The 23,080-nt window shown below is 56.6% G+C and overlaps 1 protein-coding gene and 1 non-coding gene across 3 annotated transcripts; both read right to left on the bottom strand.

Annotated features, from left to right (window-relative positions):
* Positions 1–22: 22 nt before the first annotated feature.
* On the bottom strand, positions 23–18,315 carry LOC142024389 (very-long-chain 3-oxoacyl-CoA reductase-like). Of its 2 annotated transcripts, XM_075016353.1 has the most exons (11): positions 18,110–18,302; positions 13,422–13,468; positions 13,213–13,288; positions 12,212–12,322; positions 9,656–9,723; positions 7,740–7,784; positions 7,187–7,221; positions 6,552–6,633; positions 4,808–4,873; positions 3,886–4,035; positions 23–497 (listed from the first exon to the last, which is right to left on the bottom strand). In XM_075016353.1, exons 1-11 carry the CDS (start codon positions 18,255–18,257, stop codon positions 354–356), a joined length of 972 nt encoding a protein of 323 aa, XP_074872454.1. In that variant the 5' UTR covers positions 18,258–18,302; the 3' UTR covers positions 23–353. The 2 variants fall into 2 exon arrangements, with proteins under 2 accessions (XP_074872454.1, XP_074872455.1); XM_075016354.1 differs by lacking the exons at positions 23–497; positions 3,886–4,035 and adding an exon at positions 4,061–4,262 and having other exon boundaries at positions 18,110–18,315.
* On the bottom strand, positions 8,270–8,422 carry LOC142025386 (5.8S ribosomal RNA). The gene has a single exon (XR_012648658.1). It is a non-coding gene; the product is annotated as a 5.8S ribosomal RNA (ribosomal RNA).
* Positions 18,316–23,080: the final 4,765 nt, after the last annotated feature.

Genomic DNA, 23,080 nt, shown 5'->3' with positions numbered 1-23,080 from the left:
ATTACAATAACACCTTTATTACCATGTACATTTTTAGCATGTTACAACAAAATCATTTTACCAATCATTGTTTCCACTCCAATTTTTCATGAACCTTTCTTATGCACGTTCACGGCACGACTCTTAAACTCCTTTACATGTAAACGTAATCACAGTGCACAATTACAATAAAAGCATCCCCCTCCCCCGCCACACACAAATTCCAGCAAACGCACCTGACCGTGTATTGAGCCCAATAATGTGCAGTTGGTGAAAGCAGCTCCCAGCAAAGCACCCAGAGAAAACTAAAAAGCTTCACGAGATGGACACTCCCCCACGTCCCTTGGAGATTTCTTCCAATGGTTCAAGCTGCATCATTTGGCCCTGTGAGTTCTTGCCTGCTCATGTTTCAGGGAGGGCATCTGGGTCTTCAGAAGCCTCCACCCGACCTTAGAGAGTTTAAGTCCAAAGGACGAGAGACGAAACCACTCAGGATACAGGAGCTCAGCAAGGAAGCTCTGAAATGAGCCAAGAAGGGACAAGTCATTCAAATGGCTGCCAGCTATTCTACACCCCACACAGGGCCTTGGCAGAACAGAGGTGTCTTGTGCAGTGCGGTTGTGGACAAACAGAGGGGAGAAACACCAGGCCATCTTTATGACTTCAGGTGCCCAACATGTAGCATAAAATTCTATTTTATTTATACCTAATTTGGTATAATGTTGCAATTTGCCTAGTGCTAAAAAATTACTTGTAGTTGATGTTATGGCAAGAATGGGCCCTTATGATTATTATTTGAACTCCAACTTGAGATGAATGTTGTGAAAAAGTACAATAAGCGTTTAACACTGGAACTTGATAGTCTATCTAAATGCTGATCTGCTCTGTGTTAATGAGAGCACTCTGGGGTATGGGGGAGGAATGTGTGTGAAACAGGCAAGGCCATCACCAGATAGTCCAGGGAGGGACAGGACAGAGGAGAAGGTGCCACAATGGTTGTATAGCCTCAAAATCTGAGAAGGGGGCATATTGATGGCTCTGGAGAAGGAAGGAAAGCTGTTATCAATCAGGACAAGCTAACAGTGGTGGAAACCAGTTTGAGGGAGCAAGAGATAAGAAGGACGACTTAAGAAAGCACAAACACGTCTCCTAGAACTGGAGGGGACCCTGAGAGGTCATCTAGTCCAGTCCCCTATCCTTTTGGCAGGACCAAGCACCATCCCTGACATCTATTTGCCCCAATTTCTAAACAGTCTCCTCAAGGATTGAGCTCACAACCATGGGTTTAGCAGGCCAATGCACACACCACTGAGCTATCCCTTCTCCCTGAAGCTGGGTCCGATGGCCACTAGAGGGATTTAAACCTGTGTTACCCACATGTTAGGCAAACACATTTACTACTTCACTAGCACTTAGGTCAAGCACCTAAGGTCAGCAACCTCCACCCCAGGTGCCAGGAGTGGCACACAAGCCAACTTTCATTGGTATGTAAGGTTAGCACTCAAAGCACTGGTTCTCCCGCAGGCAGCTGGGAGCTTGTGTAACGGCCCACAGGCAGACTCAAACCTGGGACCTCGATGCAGGCGCCTCTACGGCTTGAGCTAAAGTCCAGCTGGTTCTCAGCTTAGGCTGTAGAGGACACTTCTTCTTCTTCTGTGAAGTGGTCTATGTACCACTACATGGGGCAGTTAACCACCCGTAGGTGTGTGGGTTATGCTTGCGCAAAGCCAGGCCGCCTGTGAATTAACAAAAGACCAGCGAATGCTACCAGCCGCCATCTACGTGGTAAAGCTCTGCGTCTTCGTTTATTAAGGAAGCTGTTGTAAGTAGGACTTGAGTAAACGCTTTTGTATCCGGCATTCTATCATCCGGAACTGGCATTTTAACCATCAGTAAATTTTAGTTATTTTCCATACGTACAATATAGTGAAAGTAAATACAGATAAATGCAGTGCATACGGTATCAGATTACAGCGTACAATACTACTGTTGTTGGTAAATAAAGTACTCTGTGCACATTTTTGTTTGTTTCTTAATATCTAATCCTGTTTTTCTTTAGTGTTATACATTGCTAGGTCTACCTCTCTATTATCCAGAATATCAGAATATCCGGTAACCTCCCAGTCCTGGGGCTGCTAGATATGAAAGAGTTCCCTGTATTCAGTATCAGAGGGGCAGCTGCGTTAGTCTGTATCTTCAAAACCAGCAAGAAGTCCTGTGGCACCTTATAGACTAACAGACATTTTGGAGCATTAGCTTTCCGTGGACAAAGACCCACTTCAGCAGATGCATGAGTGGGAGGTTTCAGAGGAGGGTTTTAAGAGGGAGCCTCAGTCAAGGGGAGGCCGGAGTTGATAAGGTCTGTTCACTCATGGAGCATGTGGCCCATTATCAGCAGTGGATGAGGAGTTGTGAACATGGAGGCCATGTCCATGCTCACCGCTCCTTTAGGAAGAGCTGTGGTAATATGGCACTTTAGAATAAGCTAATGAGGCACTGCCATAAGTAGGCCGCACCTCATTAGTATAATGGTGGCTGCGTGCGCTTTGAAAGTGCCAATTTCAAAACACGTGCTGCTTGTGTAGCTGGGGGCCTTTTGAAAGTACCCCCCTGATTTTGAAAGCCCTTTCTTCCCAAAACCAGGGGGTCATTTTGAGCAGCCCCTGGCTACACAGGCAGCGTGTGTTTGGAAACCAGCAATTTCAAAGTGCATGCGGCTGCCAAGATGCTAATGAGGCACTGCATATTCCTGGAAGTGCCTTATTAGCATATTCCAAAATGCCACGTTACCACAGCCCTTCCGAAAGGAGGGGCTAGCGTGGCCACAGCCCAAGAGAGGAGGAATCAGGTCAATTCTGTCAGGGAGGATGTGGGCCCTTATCAGCAGTTAATGTGGAGGTGTGAACTTCAAGAGTGGAGAAACTTTTGCAGTCTATAAGGTGCCACAGGACTTCTTGCTGTTTTTACTGTATTAGTAATTTTTAAAAGTATGACCAGTGCTCGGTCCATACACAGAGGTCTAAAGGTCAAATTTCGTCACTCTGCAGTGGAAAGGTTGCTGACTCCTGGTTTCTAGCATGAGGATGCAAAATCCACTGATATCAATGCAAGAAAACTGCTAAAAGAAGGGGGCTGCACTTTCACAGACTTGGAGTTCATCTGCCACTTCCACTGGGATCTGAGCCCAGACTGAAAGGTACCTGGTCCCGATCCATCCTCATATTTCTTTAGCTTGGCCGACTGATTGAAATGCGAACAACAGACTGGTCAGTGTAACCTCACCTGGCACGGCTGTGTGTTGGAGAGCACATGCTAGCTGGTTTTGTTAGTGTGTTCTCAATCACCGTGATGTATTGCCTTTTACCCCCAAGAGAGATCCTGTGCACTTCTTATAAGCGTAACATACACATCCCAAGCACCTGCTCCCCTCACCCCAATCAGGGACCAGGGAGGCAACTCTGGAGTATGTCTACACTACAGAGTTCTTCCAGAATAACTTATTCTGGAGTAGTTATTCCAAAATAAGATATTCCAGAATAACGCATCTACACTACAGGGAAGCCCCCAAATAAGCAAGACTTATTCTGAAACACTGTGTCTGCACACCATAGAGCCCATTTCGAATTGGAGCCGGCTCCAGTCCGAAGCGCTGTCTACGCAGCAGCTTTATTTTGAACTAAGAGATTCCGGAGTACTTATTTCGAAATGGCCCCTGTTCCCTGCCTAAGCAGCCCCCGTTTTGAAACACCTTCTTCCCAACAGGCGCTATTGCTCGCACAGTGAGGTCTGCAGAATTCGAGCTAAGCCAACCAGGTAGATGCTCGCAAAGTTACTTTGAAATAGGGACTTTCCTGTGTAGCTATCCCCCTGCAGAGGAGGAGGGGGCTCTTCTTGGGGCTGACTGACCTGGACGGTGTGGGAAAAGCAGCCCGAGGTCCTGCTGCTGAGTCCCACGGTGTTCAAAGCCTCATGAGCAAAGTCGTCTGGGGTCTTCACGTAGTAGCTGAGTTTGATGTTGTTGGTCATGTTGGTGGAAACGAAGAGAGGCAGGACGCTCTGGAGCGGGCAGAGGAGAGATGGTGGAGAGAGTTACGGTCTGTTCTGCCAGGCTGAGCCTGCCTGGCAGCTGGACAGCAGAGTGGATCCTTCACATGGCTGGCAGTGAAGTCGCGAGAGTTTCCGGCCTCGATTCGGGTATGGAAGCCACAGAGAAAAGGAGGAGGCGAGTCAGAGCCCACCTTGGTCCCTCCTGGTCAGAGGGTCACCGAGCTGAGCAAGAATGGCTATTGCAGTCCAAGGAAAGAGAAAAGGAGAACGACTTCTGACACAACCCCAGCACATCCCTGCGGACCAGCGTTCCCTGTAAGCTGAGCACTTGGGTGGCCCCCCAGGAGAGTCTCCAATACCCCCCAGCTGATTAGCAGGGCGCCCAGAGTCAGCTGTGTGTGTTGCTATGGGTGGTGCACCTCCGCCTTGGTGCGCGCAACAAAACTCATTCCGCACATAGGTGAAAAAAATGAGAGGGAGCATTGCCTCCGACCTGAGGAGGGGCAGAGAACAGGCCACAAGCTCTTGTCTCTCCACCCCCACAGCAGGACAGAGCGCTACCACACAGGTTTTCGTAAGCGTCTTGCACCTAGCAACCCCTGCAGGGACAATCCCCCTTTCCCTCCCTCTTCCTTCCCTGCTCCGGCAGCCACAGAGTGCCTATGCAAAGGGCCGCCCGCAGGTGGAGCAGTGGAGCACAGGAAGCTGCACCCTCGGACACTGCCCCAAGCTGCAGAGTGCCGCTTGCACCCACGGGGGAGACTGTCTTATTGCCCTGTACCTGCACTAGGATGCCCTGGGAGTGGTACTCGGCCTCCAAGCTTCTGGAGAAGAAATCGACAAACACCTGGAAGGGAGAGAGAAAAGGGAAATGACGCCATGGGAGCAGGAGAGGGGAACGGACAGTGTGGGAGTTGGTGGGGGGCGGAGAGGAGGACATGTCATAATGAAGGCTGACAAGACACGCGGGAGCAGATCCTGAAAGGACGGGTGGCCAGGACAAGCCCTGTTGCTCTGGCTGTTGTTATGTGCAGAGAGGCCACCAAGAGAAACCCAGGCTGCCCCCCGTGGGTGCTCTGCTCATCAGCCAGGCAGCACCTGAATTTCTCCTGGGCGGCTGCCCAAGCCCTGAGCTTACAGGGAACCCTGCTGTCTGGTGTGGGAGTGTCGGGTGCCACTGCAAGGCCTTCCCCAGCCAGCAGGGCAAGCACAAGGCTGTAAAAGACGAGCGAATTTGCACCTGAAGATCCTGCCCAGGTATAGGGGGACCGGGGGTGGGAAAACACCTTCTCTCCGCATCTCCACTAGCTGCAAAGAAGTTACTGACTTTCAGCCTTCCCTCTAGTTTTCCCCACGCACGTGCACAGTGAATTCATTACAGGCGCCAGTAGTGGAGGTCACACATCACTGCCATACTGGTGCACATAACAAAATTCATGTGTGTTGTGGGGGGGAGGTTCAGAGTATGGGAGTGGGCTCAGGACTGGGGAGAGGGTTGGGTGGAGGAGTGAGGGCCCTGGCTTGGGGAGACAGGCTCTGAGGTGGGGCCTGGGCTTTGTGGTGCAGATTGCCCCAAGGCTATCATTGGGAGAGCGACTCCCCTCAGCCCTCTCCCCACAGCAGCACCTGGGCTGTAGGGGAGGGATGCCTCTCCCCTGGTTGTGGGAAGTCTGGGGCTGGGCTGTGTTGAGGCTGGGGTGGAACCTTGGGACATTCAAGGCATATTACATGTGGCGCGTACGTTTCCAGAGCTCCTCTGGGAAACTGGCAGTGAGGGAAAACCCACAGCCCAGGAATTCGGGGCAGAGGAGGGAAATCTACATTATGGACACTGGTGATCACTGGCGTCACCTGGGAAGAAATCACTGTTTTTGTGATGAGCGGAGTCTGGGGAAAAGACTCCTGAGGGCCTGAACGACTGTGTAGGGTTTGAAGAAACCCTCCTTTGTTCAGAAGTCGCACAGCCTTGCTGCTTGAGCCCCCAGTCGCCACAGGGTCATCAATTCCCCCCTCTGCCCTGCTATGGCTCTGCATTTATGAGCCACCCATTTGGCCAGAAAAAGTGGGTGTCTCAGGGAACTGTCTCACTGAAGTGTGCCGTGTTACTGAAAAGGTTGGGAACCACTGGTACAAGGTTCCCCACTCTGAGTCTCACAGGTGACTTAGAGGACTTCCTAGAATGCACCCCCTCACACACCTAATTTACATTGATCCCTACGGGAGAAAAATCCCCTCTTTGTTTCGTTAGAAGTCACAGTTCCCCTGCGTGAGGAGAAACTGTTGCACCAGGAGGGCGGTGAATCACTGGAATGGGTTGCCTGGGGAGATGGTGGAATCTCCATCCCTAGAGGTTTTTAAGGCCCTGCTTGACAAAGCCCCAGCTGCGCTGATTTAGTTGGGGTTGGTCCTCTTTGGAGCAGGGGTTGGACTCCATGACCTCCTGAGGTCTCTTCCAGCCCTCGGCTTCTGTGTTTCCAAGCAAAGGTGCTAGGGACAGAGAGGGCACAAGGCAGAACTTCCCTCACCTTGGTAGCACTGTACACTGTGACTTGTGGCTGCGGGTGGCGGCCCGTTTCAGAGGACAAGTTAATGATGACTCCCTTCTTCCTGTCATGCACAGAGAGAACTCAGTGTGAGGACAGCCCAAGAGAGCAGCCAGGAAAAGGGAGAGAGGTGCGCTCACCGCCCAGGCCCTTAGGGCAGGAGAGAGCTCACTGCCCAGCTGGGTCCCCATAAGCTGAGCGCTTGGGCAGCTGCCAGCCCAGGAGAGATTCAAACACCCCCCAGCTGATAAGCCGAGCACCCACAGCATGCTGGGAGCACGTGTCTGTTGGTGGGGCCCCTCCTCCTATTCCCAGTGGCACCTAACAAGTTTTTTTTCCACATGTGCATGGAAAAAACTAGCGGGAATGCTACTGCCCAGGCCCTGCCCACCAGGCAGACTGTTGGGGAAGGAGGGAGGGAAGGCTGAGGAGAACCCATCCCTTGGAGCAGGGGCAGGAGAGCTCGCTGCCCAGGAAGGCTCCTGATCTGGGCAGGCGCAGCCAAAGGTGGATGCTACCCAGAGGCACACGGACATCACCATCTGCGGCTGCTCTCAGGCAGGCCTAGTGCATGGGGACCCCCAGCTGCCGAGGCCCAGTCACTCTGTCGGTTGTACCTGGTGAGCATCTGGGGCAGGACAATCCGGGTCATCTGTCATGAGAGGAGTCAGAGAGATATGAGACAGGCCATGCTGTGCAGCCAGCCGGCTATGCCCTGGCATCTTCCCCTGCACGGCCGTGCCCCCAAAGGCAGAATTTGGCTCCCGTACCCCAAATTATCCTCCAGCCACAGCCGATGATGCTCGTCCTGCCTGCCCTGTTACGTGACCCCCCGATGACAAAGTCTGTCCTCCCCCCTCAGCCAGCACCCCAAAAGGCAGGGACAGCCCGTTTCCCTGCTCTCCTGCCACCTGCCACACGCCCCGGGAATGACCAGCCACCTGCTCCCAAACCAACCCCTCAGCCATGGGCGTGTCCCCATGTCCCATCCCTCTCCCATTAGTGCCCCTGCTACCTCCTCTCTTTCACCCACCAGCCCTTCACCACCCAAAATTGGAACTGCCCTCTCCCCCCTGCAGTTTCCCCAGACTTTATCGGGTCCTCACATCAAGCCCCAGGGCAAAGAACCCGGAGAAAGCCACCGCAGGACGCTGGCTCTACCCCACTCACCTGCGGCACAGAGAGCACGTTGCAATTCACGATATCCGACAGCATCTGAAGGGAGAAGGGGGGAGAGGAGACCAGGCAGTGATTTTCCTGTCCCCGGTGTCACGGAGAGCCCTGAGCCTGCCTCCCCTCGCACTGGACGTGCTCGTGGTTATTGGGGTGGCTCAGTGTCAGAGCCCCAGCCACTGCCCTGCCGTACTGAGAGAGCCCCGGTACCACAAAGCTCCCCACCTACATCTGGGCACTTTTTCGGCTTGAGGGCCACGTTGGGTGCAGAAATTGTGTGGAGAACGGGGTGGGGAAGGCTGAGCCTCAAACATCCCCCTATAACCGGAACCGGACTGGCTTAACATGCACTGTAAGTCCAGCGGGACCCGTCTTTCTCAACAAGGACGGACCAGCAACCCCAGAGCCTGCAACACCCCAGCCGCGTCTACAGTAGGGCAGGCAGGGTCGCTGGCGGCCCCCAGCCAACAGGGGAAGGGGGCCACGACCCGCCGGCAACGCAGCCGCGTGGACGATTGAGCTGCAAGCGACGCTCAGACAGGCGTAGCCCCGGGAGGAACCCGGGGCCGCAAGTGCGTTAGAAGTGCCGATGGTCAATGTGTCCTGCAGTTCACATTGATTCTCGCAGCTAGCTGCGTTCTTCATCGACGCACGAGCCGAGTGATCCGCCGCTAAGAGTTGTCGCGAGGTGTTTTTGTTTGGTTTCGGAAAGGTTTGGGAGGCACTCGCCTTTCCCTCCCCACCCGAGCGGCCGAAGCCATGCCGGCATCGGTGGGGGTGGTCCTTGTCCGCTCCAAACACCAGGAGGGTCCCGGCCTGCTGTCCATGAAGGAGGGGGGGAAATCGCGGGAGGGGGGTGGCAGGCTGGCAGCTGGAGTTCCCCCCCGTCACTCGCTGCCCGCACACCGCACCCGACCCCCATCCTCCCCTTCACCTCTGTATCAAGGTATCGTCAATTAGCATGAAAGCCACGAGGGGCTCTGCGGGGAAGGTCAATGCTGTCTCTGAGACCTTGTGACGTGGGGCCCCCAAAGAGGAGGTGAAACAAAGTCTGAGCAGCTTCTTGCATTTCCCTGTAAGCCAATTCTTCATCTCGGACAAGCCCAGCCACAATAACTCGGCCCTTTCCTTGAGCACTTCCCTGCTGCTGCACTGCGATCCAGGGAGGTGCCAGGGAGTGGGGTTACAGCTCTCTCAGTTCCCTGTGCATCTTTAAACCCCATTCGCTTAACATGGATCAGGAGCATTGGAGCGGGTTCAGTGGAGGGCAATGAACGTGATTAAGGGGCTGGAGCATGTGACCTGTAAGGAGAGGCTGAGAGACTTGGGCTTATTTAGTTTGCAGAACAGAAGAGTGAGGGGTGATTTGATAGCAGCCTTCAACTTCCTGAAAGGGGGCTCTAAGAGGATGGAGAAAGACTGTTCTCAGTGGTGACAGACAGCAGAACAAGGAGCAATGGGCTGAAGTTACAGAGGGAGAGGTGTTGGTTGGATATTAGGAAAAACTACTCCCCAGGAGGGTGGGGAAGCACTGGAATGCATTACCCAGACAGGTGGTGGAATCTCCATCCCCAGCATTTTTTAAGTCCCATCTTAACATGGTCCTGGCTGGGATGATTTAGTTGGGGTTGATCCTGCTTTAGGCACGGGGCTGGATGGGATGACCTTCTGAGGTCCCTTCCAGCCCTAGGATTCTATGAGACTGTATGTCTGAAAGTTGACGTTGCCTCGGCTGCAGGAGACTTTTTGCACATTTGCAGACAACACACGTCTACACTCCAGCTAGACGAACGGGGCTCAAAGTGTGCTTAGAAAACCATCCACCTCATTCAGCAGAGACCCAGCCTCCCTCCCGGGTTCCCTGGGAGACCAGCACACCAGCCAGACAGGAAACCAGCCCAGCAGGAACAAACCTTATCAATGTTGGGGACATCCAGGAAATTCACTGGCTTTGCTGCGTAGGTCATGCCGACGTTGTTCACTGTTAAGAGAACACTGCCTCAGGCCCAGCTGCTCTGAATTATGAGCATCACGCAACACAAATGCTTGGTGCGGTAGCAGTAAGGCAGGTCTGCCCCTAGGCCCCAGATAACCAGGCTTGGACAGGCCCAAGCAGGGAGGGGGATCTGGGTGCAGCTAGTCTGCAAACTGGGAGGGGTGTTTGGGACCTTTGTACGCCTGCCTTTTGATCTGGAGATATAATTCCCAGCTCAGAGAGGCGTACCGGCACTAGCTCTCACTGAGCCACCATGTTAAAAATAGCGGGCAGCCCTGGTGGGAGCAGCTAGCCACGCCAACTAGGAATCTCTGTGAAGCCACAGGTGTTGGGGCGGTTCTCCCAGGTCTACCACCACCATAGCCACACACGACAGCTGTGTCTACACTAGCCCAAAACTTCGCAATGGCCATGCAAATGGCCATTGCGAAGTTTACTAACGAAGCGCTGAAATACATATTCAACGCCTCCTTAGCACGCAGGCAGCCGCGGCACTTTGAAATTGACACGGCTCGTCCAGACGGGGCTCCTTTTCGAAAGGACCCCAGCAACTTCGAAATCCCCTTATTCCTTACAGCAGGAAGGAACCCCGTCTGGACGAGCCGCATCAATTTCGAAGTGCTGCGGCTGCACGCATGCTAATGAGGTGCTGAATATGTATTTCAGTGCTTCGTTAGTAAACTTCAAAACGGCCATTGAGAAGTTTTGGGCTAGTGAAGACACAGCGTACGTTTATTTTAGCACACCAGCTTAAAGCCAGCAAGAATCCAGCCCCTCGAGCTGAGAACTACACCTCTGGCTCAAAGCAGGGGTGCCTGGTGAGAGTGAAGGCCGTGCAGAGGAGCAACAACCCTCCACCCCTGGGGATTTAAGAGCATGAGGTGTGGGGGAAAGAAAATGCTGCAGGAAATGCAAGCGGGAGTGGATGAGGGTGACAGTCGTCCTGGAGCAAGTGTAACCACCCACAGGTGGACTTGACCCGAGAACCTCTGGAACTCAGTGCTTGAGCCTCTACAGTTTGAGTGAAAAGGCGGGTGGGTCGCAGCTCAGGCTGCAGAGGAGACTTGTTCTTTCTCGGGGTAAGTGTTTGAGGTGTCACTACACGGGACGGTGAACCGCACCCTTGGTGTGCAGGTTACGGAAGCCCGTGGCTGTAGACTGGTCCCTGCTTGGAGCGTGGAGAGTTCTGTGCATACGTCCAAGGCCAAAGCCGCCCCGTCCATAGGACGGTTGGAGCAGCTGCGCCAGGCTCTGTGCTTTGGGGGCCCCATGGCAGCTGCCTCATCCCTCCTGTAGTCTGGGTTGTTCACCATGTTCACTGGGAGGTCCAAGGTGGCTGCAGCAGGGCCTGGCATGGGGTGCAAGCCGAGGTCGGGTCGCCTGCGCTCGTCACAGCCGTACGAACCCTGGGGGATGGCGGGGCAGGGCGGTGCGGAGCCGGCTGCAGGTCGCTGCCACTCCCACCCCCATGGTGTGTAGGAGGGGGCCCAACCCCTGCGGCCACCCCACAGGCCCCCCAGTAATCCCCCAGCTTGCATCGCTCAGGGGGAGGGGACTTCAGGCAAGAGCTGGCGAGGGGGCGGGGCGGAAGTGGGAGAGCTGCCTGAGCCCCATGCCTGGTGTACAGGGGGTGGGGGATTTCCAGGGCCACGCCTGAGGACGGCCTTATCCAAGGTCATTGCCAGTCTCAGAAGATGCTTCAAAGAGGCTCGCGCATCTGCTGGGCTTACGTGGGACCCATTAGCTCAGCTGAGGTCAGGTTATTTCCAGCGACGAAGGTGAGCCGGGCTGGCCAGGTACGTTGGGGTGGCCGACAATCGCTCCGAGAGGCCCAGTGCACCCTGTGAGCTCTTTACAGCCAGTACAGCGCATTGGAAAGACACGGCACCTCCCTCCCCCAGCCAGCTCCTGCTCCAGCTCTCCCTGTGCAGTACCAGCCCCACAGGGGAGCAGGGCCTGGGGCAGGGCTGGGAATGGCACAACAGCTGCTGGGGTTCTGCTTCTACCCCCACTGCCCTTCCCAGCCGGGAGAGGAGCAGAACTTCCAGCCGTCTGCTCCGGCCGCACTGCTGCTGTACGAGGGGGGCGCAGCTGCTGGCCCGGCAGAGCGGGGAAAGCAGCAGAACTGCCAGGTCCTCCCCCGGCGAGATGGCTCCCCTCCCTGCCAGGTGATGGGGGAGGGGAGAGAGTGTGAGGCCTCTGACCGGTGGAGGGCAGAGTTGGGGGGGCCACGCAGCCCCCCCCTTAGCTGGTATGCCCCCTCCCCCGCTCCCCACCAGGGAAAAGGGAATTTTATGTTCATTCCTGGTTATTGCTGAGCCCGACTTGGGGGCCGCCCACTGGGAACGGCACAGACGCTGAACCAGGGCGCCGGATCTCTGCCCCTGCCCTGGGAAAGCTCCGGACAGGGGCTGATGTTCCAGGCCAAGGGCAGCTGCAAAGACCGAGAGACAAACCCAAACAGCCAGGTTACCCAGAATGCCAATCTCCAGGCCCTGCAGGGCGGTTCCGATGGACGCGTAGATCTCTGGCCCCCGGGTGAAATCCGCCTCGATAACCCTGGTGCTTCGGCCATGCTGCTCTTCTGAAAAGCAGAGGCCGAGCAAGGTGAGAACCGCAGGGGGGCGCTGGGAGAGCACGGGAGAGGGCAGGGCTGGGGGTGGATCCAGGCGAGCTGCTACAGATCCCTGGGGGAGAGCCCAGGCTTGCAGCCACTGAGCTGGGGTAGCGGGGTCAGGCCTGGTCTGGTGAAGGAAGAGCCCCTGGGGTGTTCCCAGCACGACCCAGACTTCTCCTCCCCAGCCCTTCGCTCACCCCCTGTGCTAACACTGCAGCCACATGGTGCCACCCCGCAAGATTCCCACTTCAGACCGAGGTACTTGGGCCCTTGTGTTCTCCACAAGCTGCGTGTGGGCGGTGGGGGACCCGACACCTTGGGGAGGTAAGACCCCTCCCAGCCACGTCCCTTCCACCTTCCACCACGCCCCTACTGTCGCCACTGACCAGTCCCCCTCCACTCCCCTCCCCACACACTCACAATGGGGCCGCAGGCCCCCAGCCCACCAGAGCGTGACCCCAGAGCTCTGGGGAACGAGCAGGTGATGCAGCTGCCTGGCCTGCCCTGCCAGCCTGCTTTGCCCAGACTCTGCCGCCCACAAGAGCAGGCTGGGGGAGGGAGCCTGGGAGTCTCTGGCGGAGCATGGGCAGTGTCAGGTGAGGCAGTCTAGGAAGGTGTTGCCTATGATCCCTGCCACCCATGAAGCTGAGCGCTGGGGCGGCCACTCAAGAGATTCTGATGCCACCCCGCTAATTAGCCGAGTGCCCACAGCTAGGCTGGGGTTTCTCTGGGTGGTGCACATCCACACCCACTTGGGTGCACAGAACAAAATTTATTCCTTCCCTGGATGGAAAAAATTAGAATGTGGGTGGAGACCCGGCTCAAATGCCAGCGCCTGTCCAGCTGGTCTTACTCACCAATCTCTGCTGCCACCTGCTTGAGTCTCTGCAGGGAGCGGCTGATCAGTACCACATTGAGGCCTCTCCTGGCGAGCTGCAAAACAGTCGAGGTGGGAGCTCAGAGCAGAACACAGAGAGCCCCAGATTCACTCAGTGGGCCCCACGGCTGCTCTGGGGCCAGCTTCACCCTTGTGCCAAAGCGGATCTAAGGCAGCACTGGGTCTTACCTCCTGGGCATAGGCTCTCCCAATCCCAGACGTAGCTCCAGTCACCACTGCAAAGGAGAGAGGCACAGGCTGTAGATGCCTCCTTAGGCTGGTAGCTGAGAACTACTCCCCAGCAGGGCCACCAACCACCATGGGCCCAGGGGCAAAGTAGGAGGCGGGGCCTGGCTCTGTGCTCCCGAAAGGGGAGGGACCAAGGGTGGAAGAAGTGAGGGTCAAGCCACACGGAGCAGAACTACCGGCATTAGGATCTATTCTTATTATTTAAAATATTTTTACTCCACCTCTCTATTTCAAATCTTCAAGGCACTTACAAAAGTTTTTTTTTTTAAATATGAACATCTATAGAAAGATTTAACAATACAAAGCTCCAAAAGGACATAAAACCTGCAATAACATCTCTGAAGAAGGACCACGCACACAAACTCAAACACCAGTAAGAGCCTGAGTAAGAAGAGTGGCTTTAACCAGCTGCCGAAACAGCATTAATGTTGGTGCCATGTGAATAGCTCGGGGAAGAGAATTCCACAGCAAAGGCTGAGCAGGCCCTGCTCCGTGTTGATGTTAATCTTATCTCCTTAAGTGGGGAAACAGTGGGCAGTGGCTCCCCAGCTGATTTTAATTTCCAGGTGGGTTCAGAATGGGTCATAGTGGACCACCAGCTGAGTATGAGTCAACAGTGTGATGCTGTTGCCAAAAAACCCACAAAAAACCAAAATGTGATTCCAGGTGCATTAACAGGAGTGTTATGAGCAAGACATGAGACGTCATTCTTCTGCTCCGTTCTGATGAGGCCCCAGTGGGAGTATTGTGTCCAGTTCTGGGCCCCACCTTTTAGGAAAGATGTGGAGAAATTAGAGAGGGTCCAGAGAAGAGCAACTAAAATGATGAAAGGTCTAGACGAAATGACCTATGAGAGACGATGACAAGAATTGGGTTTGTTTAGTTTGGAAAAGAGAAGGCTGAGAGAAGACATGACCACAACTTTCAGGTATCTAAAAGGGTGTTACTAGGAGGAGGAAGAAAAATTGTTCTCCTTAGCATCTGAGAATAGGACAAGGAGCAACGGGCTTAAATCGCAACAATGGAGGTTTAGGTTGGACATTAGGAAAAACTTCCTGACTGTCCGGGTGGTTAAACACTGGAATAAGTTGCCTGGGGTGGTTGTGGAATCTCCATCACTGGAGATAGTCAAGAGCAGGTTGTGTCAATATCTAACAGAGATGATCTAGATGGCGTGTGGTCCGGCGGTGAGAGAGGGGGACTGGACTTGATGACCTCCTGAGGTCCCTCCCCATTCTAGCTCCAGCTGCCAAGGCTGAAGTGGGAGCCGCGGAGGTGGCTGGAGTTCTGGGCCCCCTTGAGGCCAGGCTCTGGGGCAACTGTCCTCTTCCCCTCCCGGCCCCTCTCCTCCTCTCCAATCAGCAGGCCAGGTGTTCCCCTGGGGAATTTGCATGCCTTGTGCATGCTCCCCGGCATGCTTTGGTGCAAACTCCATGGAACAGGGAGGGGGACGCCTTATTTAGGGTCCAAATCAGTGCTGGGCCCCTCAGCCCCAGAGCAGGAAGACAGAGTCTCTCTCTAGAGGTTCTACTGGAACAGCATCTGGAATGCTTCCTAATCACCCCCGAATACGGAGAACCTGGGGGAGTTCCATTCCGGATGACAGCTCTTGCTGGGGCCATTGGCCATGCCCACCGGTGTCAAACTCCTCCTTCAGCTCATTCTTTTCTAATAGACTTTATGGCTGTTGGCACCTGTTCCCCTCACCCTACCCCATGCTCCTCCTTTGGCCCATCCTTCCCTCCCCCCTCTGCCAGTGTCCCTCCAGGCTCTACAAAAAACAATTCCGCCATTTGATTTCGCACACCTGGTGGGGACGTGCAAAATCGAACTCTCAGGGGGTGAGAATCGACCCCTCTGCTCCTCAGTTTCGCAAGGAATAAAGAAGGTCGACGGAGGTGGGGTCTCCCGTTGGCCTCCCTCAGCGACCTAGAAAAGCTTGCCCAGGACAGGGACCACTGGTGAATGGTTGTCAATGGTCTATGCTCTAAGAGGTAAGAGCGGAAGATGCTACTATTACTAATTGCCAATCGACCTTCCAGATGGACTATACGCCAGATCTACATCAGACTTAGAAATTTTTGCTGCTGAAGAAATGTTGGCGGGGCTGGGAATTTAGAGGAACTTTGCAATACCAGGAAACGCCTGAGGTGGACGTGTAGGTGGAATTACATCAGCATCAATGGGCTTTGCTGCTCTGGCTTATTTTGCTGCGGAAGCCCAAACGCTATTGTTTGTTTTTATCAGTGGCATCGGTGGCTTATAGGTTTGCGTAGCTGGGGGAGAAATCCAGGGATCCTGGCTCCCAGTCTGGTACCTCAAGATCTAGTGCAGAGCCTAGAACTCCTTCTGTAGCTGCTGGAAGGAGAAAGGGCTGTGTGAAGAGGACACTACAGGAGGTGCATCGCTGACCTCAGCGAGATGGGGAACGTATCTTCTGGACACTCGCTACCCCAACACGGTCCTCTCCACAGGCCCAGCATCACCTGGGCTCTTTGCCTTCTCCATTCCTATGACCAGGGCTGTGGAAGGATTTCCTGGGCCCCACAACTCTTTCAGCGGCAAAGGCTGGGTCATGGGCAGTGCTGATGACAGCAGGGGTTGGGGGGAGAAATGGGGCAGCTGCAGTGTTCCCTGGAAGCCGAGATCTTGGGCAGCTGCCCCAAAGAGGATCAGGTCCTGCCTGGCTGATTAGCTGAGCACCCACAGACCCCCACAACAGGCGTTTCTACTGGTGGTGGACATCCACACCTGGCTTGGTGCCCATAAGAAAATTTATTCCAACTAGGGATGGAAAAATTAGACTGAACCTTGGGCAGCTGCCCAGGGGCCCAGTGATTTGAAAGGGCCTGGGGTTTCCAGCTGTGGCTGCGGCAGCGGCGGGAGCCCTGGGCCCTTTAAATCACTGCTGGAGCCCTACACAGCATGCTCAGGGCTGGCTGGGGGAGGCTAGTCCAGCCCTGCCCCTTCTGAGACATGGAGCCAAGCAAGTCTTTGCATAGCCTTAGGCATGGAGCCCACTGGCCTCAACCACCCTCCCTTCCCGCCAGGGCTTCCAGCTGTTCCTGGGATTCATCAGGAGCTGACAGGACACCAGGCAGCCTTGTGCCCGGATGTCCTGTGAGCAGGAACCTGCCTCAGCAGCCAGGCCCTGCCCCACAGGAGGCCACCAGCCAGATGCGTCTCCTCCCACGCCTGAGACAGACACACAGGGCTCCCTGGCGTTCCAAGTGCTGCAAGAGTGTCTGGAGAAGCTGTGCCAGGCCGGGGGAGAGCACAGAATAAAACCACCTCCACCAGACCGGGGCAGTAAGGCCCCCGACCCCCGTAGGGCTGTGCCCAGGGGCGCTGAGGTCAGTGTAATGGCCCTGGTGCCAGGGGCTGGCAAAGCTGGGCCCTGCAGACTCAAACTGTCCTCCCTCCCGGGTGCTCAAACAACCCATCCTGCACCAAAAGCCCAGTGTGGGGCTGGGCCAGTGGGGGCGGCACATCGTCGGCAGGAGCCGCCTGCCTGCGAAGGAGGTGACCCCTGCCAGGGTGGGGGAGTATCTGGTCACCGCAACGGCCGCCAAGCAGCAGTCATGTGGCTGGACTCTCAGGGACACAGCCAGGTCCATGCGACTGAATGCGGGGGGTCGGGGGGGCGGATGGACCCTCGTTTGCAGCCCAGCACCATGGAAACTGCACAGAAATAACGCTAAGTAGTGACCGAGAGGTCACTGTGTTAGTCTGTATTCTGTCAAAACAGAAAAGCAGCCCAGTCGCAATTTAAAGACTAACAGAATCATTTATTAGGTGATGAACTTCCGTGGGACAGACGCACTTCTTCAGATCAACAGCCGCACCAGAACAGACTCCACATATAAAGCACAGGGGTCCAAAAATTGTTATCAGGGTTGGCAAATCAGAGGAGCAGAGGGGCGGCAGGAGGGGGTGTGGGGTGGGGAAGTGAAGAGTTAGATAAAAGGGTGTGTAAGACAGTTCTTACAGTGCGCCAGGTAAGGCTGCTGATCTGAAGAAGTGGGTCTGTCCCAGGAAGGCTCATCCCCGAACAGATTATTTTGTTAGTCTTTAAAGTGCTACTTGGCTGCTTTTTTGTTTTGATAGAAATAACGCTAGTGTGTCCAAGCCCTCCGCCCCTCCGTCCCCCGCTCCGGGCGGCACAGCCTCCCCTCCCCCAGCCCGGCCGGTGGGGGCTCAGCACCCTCCAGCGCAGCCTCCCCTCCCCCAGCCCGGCCGGTGGGGGCTCAGCACCCTCCAGCGCAGCCTCCCCTCCCCCAGCCCGGCCGGTGGGGGCTCAGCACCCTCCAGCGCAGCCTCCCCTCCCCCAGCCCGGCCGGTGGGGGCTCAGCACCCTCCAGCGCAGCCTCCCCTACCCCAGCCCGGCCGGTGGGGGCTCAGCACCACCCAGCGCAGCCTCCCCTCCCCCAGCCCGGCCGGTGGGGGCTCAGCACCATCCAGCGCAGCCTCCCCTCCCCCAGCCCGGCCGGTGGGGACTCAGCACCATCCAGCGCAGCCTCCCCTCCCTCAGCTCCATCCCCGGCATCCCCCCCCCCCCCCCCGCAGCTCAGCAAGGCAAGAGGCTCGGCGCCGCCCCAGGCAGCCCCCGCCCCCGGGTCCGCGCTCACCCGCCCAAGCTCCGAAGGTAGCGAGCTCCGCTCCGCGCCCGCGGGCAGCCCGCAGCGCCCGGCTCAGCGCCCCGGCGGCCCGCAGCAGCAGCAGGGCCAGCGCCCCCGCCCCCAGCACGGCCAGCAGCCCCGCCGCGCCGGCGCCCATCGCCCGGTGCCGCCCGTCCCGAGCGCAGCCACGGCTCCCGGCCCGTGGGCGGCGGGGCTGCGGGGAGACGCCCGCGGACGCGCAGCAGCGGGGGACATGCAGCCGCTGCACCCGTGGGTGGCCCTGCACCCAGTGCCCAGCTGCGGGCGGGAGCTCGCAGCACCAAGCTCCCCCCGCACCTCATTCGGGCCAGCGGGGAGGGAAACCCCTCCCCTGCCTTGCCCTGCCCAGCGTGGATCTGCCCCGGGGAGCAGGAGCCACCAACCCCGGCCCCACCTTGAAACCCCCCCCCCAGCGCCGAACCCCCCTCACCCCCCCAAGCCCTTATGCCCAGCCCCAGCCCAAAACACACAGCCCCAGCCCAGAGCCTGCACCCCGCTGTGTTCAATCCCCAGCCCAGAGCCTGCACACCCCCGCACCCCTGCCCAGGCCCTGCACCCCCTGTGTCCAATCCCCAGCCCAGAGCCTGCACCCCCCTGTGTCCAATCCCCAGCTCAGAGCCTGCACCCCCCCGCACCCCCTAGCCCAGAGCCTGCACCTCCCTGTATCCAATCCCCAGCCCACAGCCTGCACCCCCCAGCCCAGAGCCTGCACCCCCCTGTATCCAATCCCCAGCCCACAGTCTGCACCCCCCAGCCCAGAGCCTGCACCCCCCTGTGTCCAATCCCCAGCCCAGAACCTGCACCCTCCCCCGCACCCCCCCCAGCCCAGAGCCTGCACCTCCCTGTATCCAATCCCCAGCCCAGAGCCTGCACCCCCCTGTGTCCAATCCCCAGCCCAGAGCCTGCACCCTCCCCTGCACCCCCCCAGCCCAGAGCCTGCACCCCCCTGTATCCAACCCCCAGCCCAGAGCCTGCAACCCCACACCCCTCCAGCCCAGAGCCTGCAGCCCCACCTGCATCCCACCCCCAGCTCAGAGCCTGCAGCCCCCCGCATCCCCCCAGTCCAGAGCCTGCACCTCCCTGCATCCCATCCCCAACCCAGAGCCTGTACCCCACCCCCAGCCTAGAACCTGCACCCCATCCCCAGTCCAGATGTGTAATCACTGGGGGAGGGAGTGGAGGGAGGCTCAAATGCACCAGAAAAGTGACTATATTTTATCACTGCCCCCGACTATAACAATTATCCCGGCCTCCCAGCCTCTGGGGCGCCGCCGTGGGACATGAGCGCCTGCCGCAAGCACTGCAGAGTGGGGAGTGGCTCAGCTCTGTGCGCCTCCCTCAGGGCAGACCGCACCAGCTGGGGCTCATGCTCCAAAATAGCGGTTAGTCTCGAAGGTGCCACAGAACTTCTTGTGGTTTTTCAAGATACAGGCTAACTCGGCTCCCCCTCTGATAAAGATTCGTTGAGGAAGAAAAGGAAGTGAGAGAGATGGACGGAGTAAAGCAGATAAAATATATGTCCAGGTGAGTCACAGTTCATAGTTACACACGGTGGCGGGCAGGTGATAAACTGCCCCTTTCCCAGAAGTTTTTCCAGGCTTTCTATATTCTGTCTGGGGAATCTCCGCTTTGCAGCTGGTACCCTTCCCTGTCGGAGTTCAACCAAGCCGGAGATGATGGATTTCCCCCTGAATCTGTGCTTACAGCTTCTTCTCGCAGAACAGCAGACGAGGTCGCTACCGTAGCTCCCCATTAGTTGCGCAGCTGCGCGGCTACCCATTAAGCCCTGCACTGGAACTATTAAGCCTCACACGGGGGCTCAGGGCTGTAGTAGGGAGAAATGCCTCTCCCCAGCCCTGAAGCTGCCAGAGCCATGGGACAGGAGCTCCTTTCCACCAGCCTGAGGATGGAGCTGCCACGGCTCGTGGACGGGAGGCCCCTCATTGCTGGCCCCAGCACAAACCCCAGTCCCCTGCCCCACCTTGAACTTCCCCCAGCCCTGAGCACCCTCCTGCACCCCAAACCCATCACACCCAGCCCCACCCCAGAACCCTCATGCTCCTGTACCCCAACGTCCTCCCCCATTCAGAACCCCGTGGCCACACCTCTGCCCTAGGGATTTAGTTCTGTGCACCCATACAAGGGTGATGCGTTGCACGTCCCCTCCACCTTGGTGCACATAAGAAAATTCATTCCCCTCAGGGGCTGGAAAAATTAGAGGGCTCCCTGGCACCGGCCCTTCCAGGCTTCTCCTTTGGCGGCTCAAAGCGAGGGCTGCATTGAGAGGTTTGCCCTCCGGTCCTCCCACGCAAGGACAGTTTACTCCGAAACGAGCGCTGCGGCTACGCTGCAGAGGTTCGTCAACAAAACTCGCGCAGCGTCCACACTGAAATGCGTTCTGGTGACGAACCGGTGACGGAACTTGGCACGTTGGTCGGCAGCCTTCGGCCCCTCCCCCGACGAGGCAGAGCACCTTTCGCAACAGCCTCTGTCGACAAAAAAGCCGTGGGGACGTTCCTGGGCGGGAGGGGCGGCTCTGTCGACAGACAGGGCTTCTGGGTCACCGGGCAGCCCTGTCCGCTGTGCTTCTGGTTGGCCCTTCTGTCGAGAGAGCGCCCAGGCAGTCGGGCTGCACTCTATCGGCAGAGCGATCCGCTTTCCTGGGTGGCTGCAATCTGACGACAGACGTTTTGCCGGAAGATCTCTTGCCACAGTAACTTCTGTCGACAGGTCACTGTAGCGTAGATGCAGCCCTAACTCTTTTCCCTTGAAGTCCTTCATCTGCAGGCTGCCACACGTCTTTCTCCTTTAAAAAAACGAGAAGTCCAGTGGCACTTTATAGGCTAACAGATTTATTGGAGCGTGAGCTTTTGTGGGCAAAGACCCTCTTTGTCAGATGCATAAGAAAGCTCACGCTCCAATAAATCTGTTAGCCTATAAGGTGCCACTGAACTTCTCGTTGTTTTTGTGGATACGGACTAACAGGGGCACCCCTCAGGTCCTTTCTCCTTTGGTGAGTTATTTAGTGCCAAGGCTATAAACCCAGGGCAGGCAAGATACAGCCCCTGGAAAGCTACAGCTCCTAAAACTGCAGAGGGGGTAGAGTTTCAGGTGCTGCCTCCACCCCCAGCAAAATCTGTCAGCTCCCATTGGCCGGTTTCTGGCCGATAAGAGCTGTGAGATTTTGCAGGGAGCTGGGGTAATGTCGCACAATTTCTCAGCTCCCATTGGCCGGAGGTGGCTTCTGGCAGTGCACCCCAACTCTCTCCCAGACCCTTCAGCCGCTCCTACATCCGTCCCCCAGGTTGGAATCCTCTCCTGCACCCATACCCCCTCCTGGACTCTGCACCGCAAGCCTCCCCTGCCCCACCCCAGATCACAACTCCTTCCTTCATCCAAACTCCCACTGTCTCCTGCACCCCAGCCCCCCACCCCGAGCTCCGTTCTGCACCCAACCTCACTCCCAGACCCTGCACCCCCCACCCCCCAGGAAAGTGCAGCCCTTGACCACTTACCAAAATCTTGCAGTGGTCCCCCATAAACAATTATCACCCACCCCTGGTAAAAACAATATATAAATCTTTGCCACTACATTGGAACAGGATTAAGATACCTGGAAATGTGCTGATCAGCTGTATTATGGCAAAAGGCCCATTCCCTCCTCCTACGTTAAATTGCAAACACCAGCTGAAATCACACCTGAAGTGTGTTTCCCAGAGATGTCTGTGGTGTGGCTGAACCAGTTCCTCCCAGACAAAGGCCAAGCTGGCACCTCCACCTTTATCTCCTCAGGCAGTCTCTGCACTGGCAAAGCAGGCACCAATTTGTTCTTGTTCAGAGGTATTAAACCCTCCTCCCTCCAGAAAACCACAAGAGCTTTGCTGCCACAAGAGCCCGTGTGACCAGCGTGCCATGGGCTCGAGCACTATCTGCGGACAGCGTGAACGCCGCTGGTTGGGGGTGAAAGTGGTCAGTTCAGGAAAGAGCCAACCAACGGTGTCTCCGGTGCTGGACTGTTGGCGACATGGACGTGTTGGGGGCAAGGATTGCTCAGGGGAAGGTGACCATCTGTCCCGTATTGGGAGGCCAAAAAGGCGTCCTGACTTGTCTTTTTAAAAGGGACTCTTTGTCCCATATTTGGGACGTCCCTCCCGCCCTTTTCCACCGGCAGCCGAGCTCCGGGAAGCAGGGAGAGCATGGGCAGCTTCTGGGAATCTCCATGGGCTGCGGCTTCCTCAGGGCTCCTGGGGAGGCTGGCAGCTGTGGCTTCCCCGGGTCTCCTGGGGGTCACGGGCAGCTGCCTCATCCCTGGGGCTGCTGGGGATCGCCAGCAGCTGCAGCTTCCCGGGATTCCTGGGGATCACTGGCAGCTGCCACCTCCTCCTAACTCCTCAGGGCTTGGAGGAGCCGCCCCTCTCCCCCATATCGCCCTGTCCTGTGTGTGGGACAGGGAGATGTGGTCGTCCTAGCTCAGTGGTTTGCGCGTTGACCTGCTAAAGGCAGGTTGTGGGCTCAGCCCGTGAGAGGGCCCTTTAGGGATCTGGGGCAAATAGATTTATAAAAAACAAAACTATGGTAGGGATGGTGCTTGATCCTGCAGTAAGGGCAGTAGACTAGACTCAATGACCTGTCCAGGCCCCTGCCAGTTCTATGTGGTAGGTTTATCTCCCTTTATTTATGTATTTCGTTTTAAGACAGGCTGTGCAGACAAAGCCTTTGTGAACTTTCTTTGGCAGCGACAAAACTTTACTTCGCAGCAACGAAACCCTGGGGAGTTTCCTTTCCTCACCCGATTGCCTGTCCTCTCGCTCCCAGCCGGGAGCGCTTCTCAAAGGGGTGACAGGACTATAAAAGAAGGGGCAGACACCTCTCACTCCCTCCAGAGCCATAGGGAGATTCGGGGTGGCCACCCCAGTCCCTGTGCTTTTGGGGGCCTTGTGG

This window comes from Carettochelys insculpta, chromosome 22, assembly GCF_033958435.1.
Source record: "Carettochelys insculpta isolate YL-2023 chromosome 22, ASM3395843v1, whole genome shotgun sequence".
Taxonomy (NCBI): domain Eukaryota; kingdom Metazoa; phylum Chordata; order Testudines; family Carettochelyidae; genus Carettochelys; species Carettochelys insculpta.
The sequence above is the reverse complement of the archived record's forward strand: the minus strand, read 5'-3'. Positions and strand labels throughout refer to the sequence as shown.

Coding starts and splice junctions, on each gene's coding strand:
- LOC142024389 (XM_075016353.1), bottom strand. CDS start 18,257: ATGGGCGCCGGCGCGGCGGGGCTGCTGGCCGTGCTGGGGGCGGGGGCG. Junction 13,469..18,109: donor TACCTTCGGAGCTTGGGCGG/GTGAGCGCGGAC, acceptor TCTCCTTTGCAG/TGGTGACTGGAGCTACGTCT. Junction 498..3,885: donor GCTTTTCCCACACCGTCCAG/GTCAGTCAGCCC, acceptor GGCTCATTTCAG/AGCTTCCTTGCTGAGCTCCT.